Raw genomic sequence first — 12,980 nt, 5'->3', positions numbered from 1 at the left:
TGAAAGCCAACAAATGGCATTTAAAATATTATGGGTAGGTAAGTTTATTGCAGATCCATCTAGTAGGCTAATACTCATATTCTAAGGTTCCAATGGTTTGTTATCACTCAAGGGAATAATATACAAAAGGATCTTTCTTTTCTGTATTTCACCTAGGTACTGAAAATCATGCCACTTTTTAGCTTGGTTCGTATTTGGATCATGCTGATTTTTTTTTTTTTTTTTTGATTCTGTTTTTCCTGTAGTTTCCTTTTTTTTTCAATATAAATTTATTTATTTATTTTTGGCTACATTGGGTCTTCATTGCTGCACGCGGGCTTTCTCTAGTTGTGGCAAGCGGGGGCTACTCTTTGTTACAGTGCGCAGGCTTCTCATTGCAGTGGCTTCTCTTGTTGCAGAGCATGGGCTCTAGGGATGCGGGCTTCAGTAGCTGTGGCACGCGGGCTCAGTAGTTGTGGCTCGCGGGCTCTAGAGTGCAGGCTCAGTAGTTGTGGCGCACGGGCTTAGTTGCTCCGCGGAATGTGGGTTCTTCCCAGACCAGGGCTCAAACCCGTGTTCCCTGCATTGGCAGGCGGATTCTTAACCACTGTGCCACCAGGGAAGTCCTTCCTGTAGTTTCTGATTGCCTTTTTTTGAGGTGATACCATACACTTCTCTTGACCATATCCCTAATTATCTTCTATTCTGTTTATTGCTTAAGATACATTACTTTTTTCTAGAATCACACTGACCTTCTCCTCTATGACTTCGGCTATTGCTTTTTTTTTTTTGGCTGTTGCTTTTTTATATAGCCTCTTTTTGGGGAGAATGTTGGTAGTTACATTGCATTCGTTGCTTTTATCATACCCTCAAGAATGCAGAATTTCAATCATACTGTCTGCTCTAACTCATCATTTTTTACCTGGAAATCTTTTGGAGCTTTGTGTTTTCTTACTTCAGTGTAAAAAGCTTATTTCACAGTTATCTACCATTTGATGTTTTTTCTGCCTTGACCTGTGGTTGTGTTCTTTCTGGGTTAATTTCTTTTCCTTGCTTGACCACATACTCAAGTTATATTCTATGAAAAGGAAGGTATTGAGTCATCATATGTCTGAAAATATCTTTTTCTGTCATTAAATATGATTGATAGTTTAGCTGTAGTCCAGAGGATGTATTTTCTCTTAGGATTTTTTTAGCATTGCCCCAGTGTCTTCTGGTATCTAATATTGTTTATGAGAAGTCTTAGTGCCAGTGTAATTATTCTTCTTTTGTAAGTAACCTATTTTCTTTTCCTCTTTGGAAGCTTAATTTCATAATGATATGTCTTTGGGCTTTTAATTCTTATTTTTTAATCCTTTTTGTTGTTTGGTGGGTACCTTAAACTGAAAGATTCATGTCTCCTTTCATTTCTGGGAATTTTTCTTGCTTAGTTGCTTCAGTAATCTCTTCATTTTCACTATTATTTCTTTATGAAACTACTGTTGGCTGAATAATAGATCCGCCGGTTTGATTATCCTCGTATTCCTTATTATCTTTTTGCTTTCAGTTTTGGGACATTTACTTGACTTTTGTCTTCTGACAAAATCCTTACATTTCAGCATTGCATATTTTGGTCTTTGTCAGGCTGCCGTAGGCTGTTTTCACATATCTGGTGATTCTTGGTTGACCCGTTCGAATTTAGGAACGCAGCATTGGGCTTACTGGGCATTCTATTTATATTTCAGTGAGGCTTGTCAATAGATAGGTTTCCCTTCAGAGTTAACAGGCATAGAAGTGGGCATTAAAGGATATGTCCAAATACCAGAGGATTACGTTAGTTCTATTCATATGGTAAGTTCAATGTGTTTAGAGAAGAACATGCAGGATTTTTTTGGCTGAAAGTTTATCAGGATGCTTTTGGTTACAAGCAACAAAATTGATTCAGACTGGTTCATAAAATAAAATGTTATCCTGTATTTCAAGAAGTTCAGAGGGGTTGACTCTAGGCACCATATAGTCAAATGGCTGAGTGCTGTCATCAAGGAAATAGATCTTTTCCTTTTCTCTCCTCTGTCATTCTCTTCCCTAGGCTTTGTATTTACAGTGGCTTCCATTATGGTTGCTGGATGGCTATAGCAGTTCTAGGTATCACATCTGGATCTGGTTATATCTAAAAGAAGAAGAGATTGTCCTTTACTTCTTTTTTAGGAGCCAGGAAGCTTTGCAGAATTCTTAACAGATTTCCTCTCATATTGCTAGCCAGAATCGATCAGTTCATGCTCATTCCTAAATCATTTACTGGCAAGGGGAATGAGCTTAGTGTAGTTTGCCAGAACTCATCAGGATCTACCTCTGGAGCTTGTGAATGAGGTTCCATATAGGGTAGGAGCAGATACCTAATAAAAATCAGAGTTCTTTCAGAGAAATTAAGATGAGAGATGGATGCTGGTGGGTCACCCACAGTCTTCTGCATGAGGGTAAATGCCTGACTCTCCAAATTTCTACCACTAGGGTGGCATGTGACAGGTTTATGTGCAGATTTCACTTTATTTGCTCCCTTCTCAACCTTACTTCCTTTCTGTCCATTATCATCATACTAGCCTCTTTAGCTGCCAGTCCCTTCTTGTATAGTCTAGGCCTGTGACTTTCTCTGCTCAGTTTCATTAGTCCAAGACACTTTTAATCATTTTTCATCTTCCAAAAATGTGTTGCTCTTGTTCATTCACTAATGCATTTCATTTGTTGCTTCATATTCATATTTGAGCACATAAAAAAGCAGAAGATAATATAATATACTCCCATGTATTCAGTATCAACAGTTACCAATTCATAGCCAGTTCTGTTTCACCTATACTCCCATCCATTCTCCCACTGTTCTCCCCCACCCCTACCACATTAGTTTGAAGCCTTTTACTTCTCTTTTAACATGGAAGGAGATCATGTAGTTGCTCAGGTTGCCATCTTGAATTAAGTCTAGTAGAATGCTTTGAGACTTAAAAATGACTCAGGGTAAAGAGACATACAGCCTTGAACTCTGAGTTGTATTTTCTGTTGCTAGACAACTAAATTTTATATATTCAAACACTACAATTGTGCCAAATCAAAGATACAGCTTCTATATTATTGTGACATACTGAGAGAAGAAGGTAATCACATTCAGCATTACACTATAGCGTGTTAAATGCTGATGATCGAAATCATTGAACCCTTTTCAGCCCTCATCTTATTTAAAATTTGGTATTTTAGTAGACTTTTTGCCTTACTGCTGTTAATACTTTTTGTCTCCTCTTTGCTTCAAAACCAAATCAACTACAGATCAATGAATGAAATTAAAAATCTCCAGTACCTACCTCGGACCAGTGAACCCCGTGAAGTCCTCTTTGAAGATAGGACAAGAGCTCATGCCGATCATGTAGGTCAGGGGTTTGACTGGCAGAGTACGGCTGCTGTTGGGGTTTTGAAAGCTGTACAGTTTGGTGAATGGTAAGTTAATGGAACTCAACTGCAAGATTGGTTAGTGTTGTCTTAAGAAAATGTGGACTCAATTTGAAAGGTTGGGGACAGTTTTTTTTAAATTACGGTAAAATGCACATAAAATAAAATTAAAATCTTAACCATTTTTAACTGTACAGTTCAGTAATGTTAAGTATATTCATGTTGTTTTGAAACAGATCTCTAGAACTTTCTCATCTTGCAAAACTGTAACTCTGTACCCATTAATCAATAACTCCCTTTTCTCCTCTCCCCCAGTTCCTGGTAAACATCATTCTACTTTCTGTTTCTATGAATTTGACTACTTTAAATACCTCATATAAGTGGAATCAAACAGTTGTTGTCTTTTTGTGATTGACTTATTTCAGTTAGCATGATATCCTCAAGGTTCATCCATATTGTACCATATGTCATAATTTCCTTACTTTTTAAGGCTGAATAGTATTCCATTATATGTATATGCCACATTTTGTTTGTCCGTTTATCTGTCAGTGGACACTTGGGTTGCTTCCACCTTTTGGCTGCTATGAACAAATATCTTTTCATGTCCATGCTTTCATTCTTTTTGGTATATACCCAGAAGTGGAATTGCTGGATCATATGGTAATTTGTTTTTTAATTTTGGGAGGAACTGCTATACTGTTTTTCTTAGAGGTTGTACCCTTTTACACTCAGTTGGGACCCAGTTTAAACAAGGCTCAGAACATATTTAAAAACTGTATTTTACTTTGTTTTTTGTTTTTATGCCTTCAGGGCCTTCCATATTACTGTAGAGTTTGATCTGACCTTAGAGTTTGATTGAATTATAGTTCAATCGCAGGTTAAGTATTTCAAGTTAAAGATCATTTAGCTTTTTTCCCCTCTCTACTTTGAAAGCTGGAAGGTGTGACAGTTGTGTGGCTGAGATGTATTCTGTCCATTTCTTTCCATCCTGATAATGACATTATAGGGTGGCATGGAGATGGTGGGGCAAAGTGGTTAGAGGATTCAAATGTATCTAGTTTAGAATAAAACTTTTTAGTCATCGATGTTTTAGTTTTACAACAACTAATTTTAATTTTGAAAAAAAATGCTTTATTGGTGTTTTTTTTTTTTTTTTAAATTGACTAAAGAAACAAATGTATACTTTGCCCTTAGGAGTTATGCATCTATTTCTTTGCTAGTATAGAAGTTCCAGGAACGGGAAGATTGAAATTTGTCATCATTTTCCATTATGAGATGCTTGTTTCTAAAGCTTAATTTTGTTAATTGTAGGAGTGACCAACCTCGCATAACCAAAGATGTGATTTGTTTTCATGCTGAGGATTTTACTGATGTTGTACAGAGACTTCAGTTGGACCTTCATGAACCTCCAGTTTCCCAGGTAATAACTTTTGCTTTTTTATTACTCTTTGAGTGAGATTTTGGAAATAAGTATCCATACCTATTTAATTTTGCATTTTATCTTATAGTTGGATACATGGGATAGTGAATTTAATTTTATTACTATTAAAGGCTGTTTGTGGAGGGTGTTGAAAATCATTAAAACGGAGCTTCCCAAGCAGAATGCTTAAGATCCTTCAGTCTTTGGGATGCCAGGTGGGCCTGGGATGGTCAGAGGGCCCAGGATAACTCAGTTCTGGCCATGAGCAGTCTCAGCTGTTAACCCCATTGCCTTGCGTGTCCTCACCTGCAAAAGGTTGAAAGACACCGAAGGAGCAGACAAATGTTGCCCTTATGTGGGTTAAAGAATATTGATATTTAGTTGCATTTTGAAATACTTATTTAAATGATTCCCTAGGCCATCCTAATTTTAACCTGTACTTTGTTACTAGAAATGTAGTAAAATACGAGGAAAAATGTGTCTCAAGAATTGTAGGAAATTTTAGAAAGTTGTATATCATACAGTGTTGTTTAGCCTTAATTTGATCCTACTGTTTTCCTGTGCTAATTATAATATTTTATTTGACTACATCTTTACATATTTTACTTTAAAATCTCATGCAACTTTTTTCCTTTCTTCAGTGTGTGCAGTGGGTGGATGAAGCGAAACTAAACCAAATGAGGCGGGAAGGCATTCGTTATGCTAGAATTCAGCTGTGCGACAATGATATCTACTTCATCCCTAGAAATGTCATTCATCAGTTCAAAACAGTGTCAGCAGTGTGCAGCTTAGCCTGGCATATAAGGCTTAAACAGTACCACCCTGTTGTGGAAGCCTCTCAAAACACAGAAAGCAGTTCTAACGTGGACTGTGATTTAACTGGAAAGAGAGAATTAGAAGTTGACTCCCAGTGTGTGAGAATAAAAACTGAATCTGAGGAAACATGCACAGAGATGCAACTTTTGACAACTGCTTCATCGTCCTTCCCACCTTCATCTGAACTTAATGTACAGCAAGATCAGATGACTCAGCCTATTCCAGTTTTAAAGGTGGAAAGTAGACTGGACTCTGACCAGCAACACAATCTACAGGAATATTCAAGCACTCCTGTGTGATATGTACATATTCAAACACATTTTTTAACTTTTTTAAATTTTGATGTGAAGTTATAGTTTTATAACTGGCTTAAGTTAAGTTTTATTGGAGAAATCTTGCCTATAATTCTATAAAGAGAAATGACATTCCACAAATGTCAAGCATATCTTTTTTACACAGATTATGCAAAGTTAAGAGTTGTATCTTATCCCGTTAGTACAGTATGTAATAGTGGGTCTGCTGCTACTTTCTGTTTTAAGGTGTGAGGTAACAATTCAATCTCTTCTTCAAATCAAAATGAGAATTCTCTGTAATAACAGATTCTTATTTGGTAAATAATTCACTTCCTTTAATTTTATCTTGCCTTGTCTCTTGCCATATTTGCTGTTTTTATGATAGAAGATCAGATTTATGGTTTAGTACTTGTGCTTTTATGGCACAGATTCAATTTCTACAGTAAAAATGGCATAGGTCGCAGGAAAGAATTCCTGCATCTTGTACATGGGCAAGTCAGTTATTTAGTTCCAACCATAAAGAACAGATAGTTTCTAAGGAATTCAGTGGCTCTCTGATTTCTTAACAAAAGAGAAAGCACAGCACTTTCTGATCCAAACTGTCTTTTTTTGTATCTGTTATTTAAAGCCCAGTGGATATTTCAATTAAAAATATCTAAAGATGAATAGTCCTTCGTCATTCATTCTCCATGGTTCATTAATCTCTTCTAGAATACATGGTAACTGTGGAAGATATTTTGGGTAAAATAGATAATGTTGACATGATACTCTGTTGTTCTGCTTCCTAGCATCCTCACATTCTGTGTGGATACTTTTGCTTCCTAAACTGATCACGAGTATCAAACTTAGAGAATGATACCTATCTTTCAGATGAGGCTGCCATATTTTGTGCATGAAACTTAGGAAAAACTATTTTTGTCACTTGGCATCAACCTCTTCATCATAAAGATCTGTTGAGATACTTCAGTTCACAGTTTCAACTGGTGAATACCTGGGTTTATTTATTATTACTCTGTGTTGCTACTGTCTAATAAAGAATATGGCACTAGACTTCATCCTAGAGTTTCAGGTAGCCTAATCCTTATTAGTGCCTGAGTATTTAACCATTTTTTTTCAAACAGGCACAGTTCATATAGCTAGTGTAGTCTTAACTTTCTATTATTTTAGAATGTTAATGGGATACACATTTCACTTTCTCTTAGTTAATAATACAATAGGCCTTTTGTTTATTAAAGGAAGAGTACTCCCCACACCTAAGACCAGATTCTTGTATCTACCTGGTTATAGTGCAATTTGGAGATTTTTTTTTCCTGGAGGTTGAGATTTGGAATATTTACATTAACATAGGCAAAAAAAGATGCTGCTTTATTATGTCTGTCACCATGAAAACTTAGCTGCATCTTTTGAAATATCAAATATGAATTTTCTCTAAAATATTCTGAAATAGGTTAAATCTTATATAAATATTACTTTGTGCAATATTGTTGTGTAGTTAAATGCATATTAGCAAAGTATAGAGGTCACTGTGTAAACCGATAGAAAAGTAACCATCAGCAAATACTGCAGTGATTAGTTAGAATCTGTATTATTCCTTATATATATGTATATGTATGTATTCTCTGTTAAAAAGGATGAAGACAAATAGAGAAACATTTCAATGTAAACCATTTATGAATTGGAAGTGATGTTGGTTTTAGTTATCTTTGTAAATAAGGTAATTAGAATGGTATGAACAGTAATGTGATTATTGCAGGGGTGTTTTAAAATCTTGGGTATAAATTTTAGGGTAAATTCTGGTTTATCAAGGCTAGTTTTTAAGGGACCTGCCTCTGAGGGTGTTTTTTGTTATTTTGTTATTTTAGGGGGAAGGGGTTAATCACAAAGTATGTGGGTTTGGGTTATTTCTTATTTTTGTTTTTCTGTCCAGAAGAATTTCATAGGGCTTTACCAGGCTGTGCAAAGTAAAATTCTTCTCAGGCAACATTTGCTTTTTAAAATAATCATGAAGAACAAGGTTGTTAAAGCAAAAACTTTTAATTTTTTTTCTTGTCTTCCAAGATCCGATTTCCCCATCTCCCACTTGCCATCCAGCAGATGCCATCTGTCATCTAAGCTGGTCATTGCTAATAAACAAGGAGACTGTCCCCTCTGACAGCCATCACTGTGTATAATCACTCAGGAACCAGCGGATCTGCAAAGACCTACAATCAAAAGCAAATCCCCATTTTCTTTTTATAAAACATTCTACCCTCAACTCCAATATAACATATTAAAAGAGTATAAAAATGTTTAAAATCATGTACTAATAAATTAATTGTATGTTAGAATTGCAATAGAACTGAGAGAGAAACATTTAGCTAGTAATGTATCTGGAAACTGAATGTCTTATGTGAGTATTAGATTTTAATAGCATGCTTTAAAGACTGATGAATATAAAAGCGCAAGTTTTGAGTTTCTTCTTTAAAGCTGTATCCTAGCTTAGTGATACAAATGATAGCAACTTTTCTAAAATCATTAAATTATTTGGTTTGGTGGAGTGAGGCATGGAACAATCTGGCGTCTTCTGACTTGTAATGTAGCGATGGCAGTGAAGTTGTAACTGAAATGTAAGCTGATCTTCCTTTTTTGGTATGTTACCTGTTGTGCCAGCTCTTTGAGATTACTTGCAGAATGTGGCTATAAGTTTTAGTGTTTTGTGGAGCAGAGGGATATTCTTTAAATGTACTTATGGAAAGGACCCAGTAAATGAGTAAACTTAGTAACTAGAACGATTTTATGGTATTCACTAATCAGGAGAAAAGTCTTCCCCCTGCCCCAGAAGTCATTCTATAATTACCAAGATACACTAGGAGTAGGATTATGATTCAAAGAAGTATCCCAAATTCATAAAGCAATAATAATAAAAACTACATACTTCTTTCCCTTCCAAAGTTTTTAACTCTTTAAAAATGAATTCCTAGGCTTAATTGTACTTTTAATTTGCTAATTTAGTACTTAGAATTTGTTTCACTGGTACTTTATTATTTTGAATTTAAAGACTTTTGAAAGGTGCCCTTTCCCCTTAGAGATAGTTGGAATAACAGTAGACTAATATTAAAAGCTTTTGTAGGGGGGAAAAAGGGGCTTATCATAAAATTATTTACTAAACCTTAGGAAAAGGTGTCTTGCATCAGTCTTAATAGGCATAAAGTTCATGCTTAATGACTGGAGAAACTTTTGCTTATTGCCTTTCCCTCTATAAATATTGTCTAGAATGAAAGCTAATTTAGGAACGAGATACCAAAATTCAGAAAACCCCTTAGTGCATGTATTCTTTATTATTATTAGTTCATTATTAGATCATTTATTTTCATCTATATTTGCCATTAAAATTTGTTTGCATTTATATCTTTAGAATAATTGAGTTTGTCTTTCTGATAAATCTGTTTTATCATTGCTACAAGTTTTAAAAGAAAACCTTTCACTAGTACATGCCAGAGGTTCATATTTCTGCTAAGTGTTATTTTTTAAAAAACAGGTTGTAGCTGTATTTATTGGTTATGCAGTAAGTAGAGGAAATGTACAAGACAGGTGTTTTTCTTTAGCACATAAGGGACCTATCCTCATCCTGAAAATTTGTTGCTTTAAAAGCAAGTATCTCTCCATAAATATTATGGCCTTCCATTTTCTTCATACATCTTTTAGGATTCACTTGTGCATGTAGTTGAGACCACTGTCTCTTAATATAGCACTTTTCAATTCTCTCTAAAGAAATACTTAATGTACTACTTCTATCACATGTTGTAAATTTTCATGTAATAGTGTTTTCTGTGACTAAACTCCATTTTGATTGGCAGCTAAGACTTTTTTTCCTGTGGCTTTAATTTATCTAAGAGGTCTTTGCATATAGATGAAATGTATAATTTGCCTGGCGGACTATTTGCGTTTTGTGGCCTTAGTTTGTTTATTGACATTAATGAGTGTTTTAAAAAGGTTTTTAATGAATAGTCTTAAATCTAAATTTGTGTGAATAATAATCCTTTTAACACAGTGCTTTTTTGTAGCTGTCTAAGTGTGTTAAATTGTTAAGCTATTTCTTTGTAAAATAGGACAATGGAATGCATAGAGTTTTTTTTTTCCTGTAAAGTATTTTTTTAATAAACAAAGTCTGATTTGTCCTTTACTGATGTTTCATGACAAAATGAATAGCACATGTGAATTCTAGCTACCTGGAACCTGTTTTTAAAGTATTTGTCCCTCCCTTCTCTGTCCCCTATTATTTTTTACTATTAGAGATTACAAAATTAGAAAATCTTGACGTTCCTAAAGAAAGTTCATAGGTACTGGGGGAAAATTTCATCCATATTGAGAGGCAGTTAGTTTGGGGGAAGAAGAAAGACTATACTTGGCATTTGTGGCAGTTCATGCCTCTTGCTGCATAAGTTGATTTATCCCTATGAGAATAATCTTACATTTTTGTTTTGGGGATGTCGATATTTTTGAAAGTACATGCATACAGTGTTAGTTAATGAAGGTGGTTTATAGACATTTCAGATACCATTGATGTATTAAGTGACATAACTCACTGGATTTTTTCCTCATCAGTTTTTATTTGTGTGAACTTCTCTTTAATTGAGGTACCTGTCCTAAGCACTGATAGCTCTTGTTTATGATTAGGAAAGGAAGAGGGAGGGAACGAATGTTTTTTGAGTAACCGTTGACGGCTGGGCACTTTTTATGAGGGTAGTAGCTCATTTAATCCTCACAGCCTTGAGTAGGAAGGTAACAATACAATCTCCATAATACAGGTGAGAAAACAGGCTTGTTAGGTTGAATAAATTACCCGAAATCACATAGTTTTTTAGTGGGAGCAGGGATTTGAAAGCAGTTCTGGGTTCAAAGCCCACACTTTGCTCAGTGAGAGCCTTACCTGATTTCAGTTCTTCCAGGAACTCCCCCCAAAGCCTCTTTGTGTGCTAAGCAATGAAGTAAAATGTTTAATTAGTGTTATTTACGTCTTAAAGCAAATATTTAGATATACAGAAAATGACTTTTTCATTTTTCCAGTGTTGTTTTTGTTTTTGTGTGTGTGTGTTTTAAAGTCAGCCATTTGTGTTGAAACCAAACAGAATTGTCATGTTCAGCTGTAAGGATGGGAAAAGCTGTCAAGAAGCAAAAGCAGAAAGGAAACCACTGCCAATGTGTGGGATATAAAAATCAAGCCTGGGTGAAATAATTTTAAATTAGTTCTATGGGAGTTATTTTTATCTTAGTCGATTTTCCTCATCGGTAAAACGGGGATAATAACTTCCACCTTATGTCGATTTGACAGATAATCAAAAATAATGATGTAAAACATTTAGAACTGCACTTAGGCTTTCTGCAGTGGTCTAATGGTTATCTCATAGCTTTAACCCAAATGCTACAATGTTGGGCAAGCAAGGTCAATGCTTCAAGTGAGGTGAGAATGGCCGTTAGGGGTCAGTGTTCCATTAATGGCCAAAAAAGTAGAGGAGGAGAGAGGCTTAAAACCTTAATGTATCTTTAAATATTCATTTGAGGTCGCAAGCGTTCCTTTCTCCTGACCTCTGTCAGCCTGCTTGAATTTTTAACCTAGAAACAGTTCTTCCCGCCGCTACCTTCCCCTACCCTAATTTGGGAAAGTGTCCTGGAACTGCCCCCCTAAGCCTTGGCCCTCTTTTTCCTTTACCCTTGAGTACTCAGAAGGCTTAAGTCCCAGAGCTGCTGAGGGACAGGAGAGGAAAGGAATTAATAAGCCGCAGCCTGCCAGGACTTTCATCCCAGGACAGCATAAATTCATGAAAACATTCGTTCATTCAGCAAAGGTTGAGAACCTGTGTGCCAGGCTCCTGCCAGGCCCTAGTCTCTGACGTCATGGAGCCCCCAGCCCATTGAGGAAGACCGATAGGATATAATGAAGCACAAAGAAACAGAAAACACAAGGAAAGATAAGCGTTGCAAAGAAATGAACGGGGAACTATTGGAATATCTGGACCGACCTCCTTTAGATGAAGGGCTGGGAAAGTCATTTGTGAGAAAGTGACCTGAAAGGTGATCTGGGGGAGCTGCTCTTGGCCTTGATCTCCGTGTAGCTCCCCAGCCCCTCGGTCCCGAAGCCTAGCGGAGGCTCGGCGGGAAGGCCCCGGGCCGGGGGCGGAGCCAACTTCACAGCGAAACACGGAAAGCGGAAGCCGCGGCCCCGCTGCACCGTGGTCTGCGGAGCTGCTGTTGCCTATCTCTCGGCCGGCTGAGTCACGGCCCTTCCAGGCCCGGCCTAGCGAGGACGCGCGCCCGCCGCCCCGAAGCAGCTGCCACCCGGGCCTTGGGACCTCTGCACTTGACTTTTTCCAGAGGCACAAAGCCTTTTGCCGTTGCCGTAGCGACTGGCAGCCTAGCTAAGACCGCCTTCACTTTCTATCCCCCTCCTTTTCTAGCTCATTCTTTGCTTATTTTAGGGTCTGTCCGATGACCCTATAGGTCGGGCTTGGAGGGCGCCGGCTCTTTGGCAACAGATTGCCCTCCTCTGGGCGCTGGGCGGCCGGCTGCCTCCGAGGCTGGGGCGGCCTCCGTAGTCTCCATGGTAACGGCCCAGACGGCGTCTCCGCCTCGGGGGGAAGATGAGGCCTGCCTGGCCCGCCGCCTCACCCCCGGCCTCATGGCCGGGCCGGGGCCACTGAGGAGGAAGGTCCCGGCCGCCGGACTGCGGGGCAGCGGGCACCAGGTGAGAGCAGGACTCTGGGGAGCGGAGGAGGTGGGGTGCAGGTCAACTCCAGCGACCTCCCCTCCTCTCCCTCTTCCCTGCATCCCTGAACACACTCGCACAAAATATCGCAGAGAGGCTTCTCCGGTCGCCACTGCGCCAGAGGTTTTTTTTGCTATGCTTTTGTTTTTTTCCTGGCAAACAGCAGGGGAACGAGACGGTCAGCAGCGCATGGAGAGGCTGAGATAAGCGTTTTTTGAGTTCTACCCAAATTGGGAGAGTACCTTTCAGCAACTGGACTAACCGACTGGTTTTCCTTCATTTTCAGTGAAATCCCATTCTCTGGCTGGAGACACAG

The 12,980-nt window shown here is 37.9% G+C and overlaps 1 protein-coding gene across 1 annotated transcript in view; it reads left to right on the top strand.

Annotated features, from left to right (window-relative positions):
- The window catches only part of RSBN1 (round spermatid basic protein 1), a gene marked incomplete at both ends in the record, with an annotated part of 39,108 nt that extends 33,180 nt beyond the window's left edge, over positions 1-5,928 (top strand). The window contains 3 exon segments of the mRNA XM_079698727.1: positions 3,274-3,441; positions 4,705-4,813; positions 5,455-5,928. Of these exon segments, the coding sequence (XP_079554853.1) occupies positions 3,274-3,441; positions 4,705-4,813; positions 5,455-5,928 (751 nt within the window).
- Between the last annotated feature and the right edge of the window lie 7,052 nt (positions 5,929-12,980).

This window comes from Hyperoodon ampullatus (assembly GCF_949752795.1).
Source record: "Hyperoodon ampullatus genome assembly, chromosome: 2".
Lineage (NCBI taxonomy): Eukaryota > Metazoa > Chordata > Mammalia > Artiodactyla > Ziphiidae > Hyperoodon > Hyperoodon ampullatus.
The sequence above is the reverse complement of the archived record's forward strand: the minus strand, read 5'-3'. Positions and strand labels throughout refer to the sequence as shown.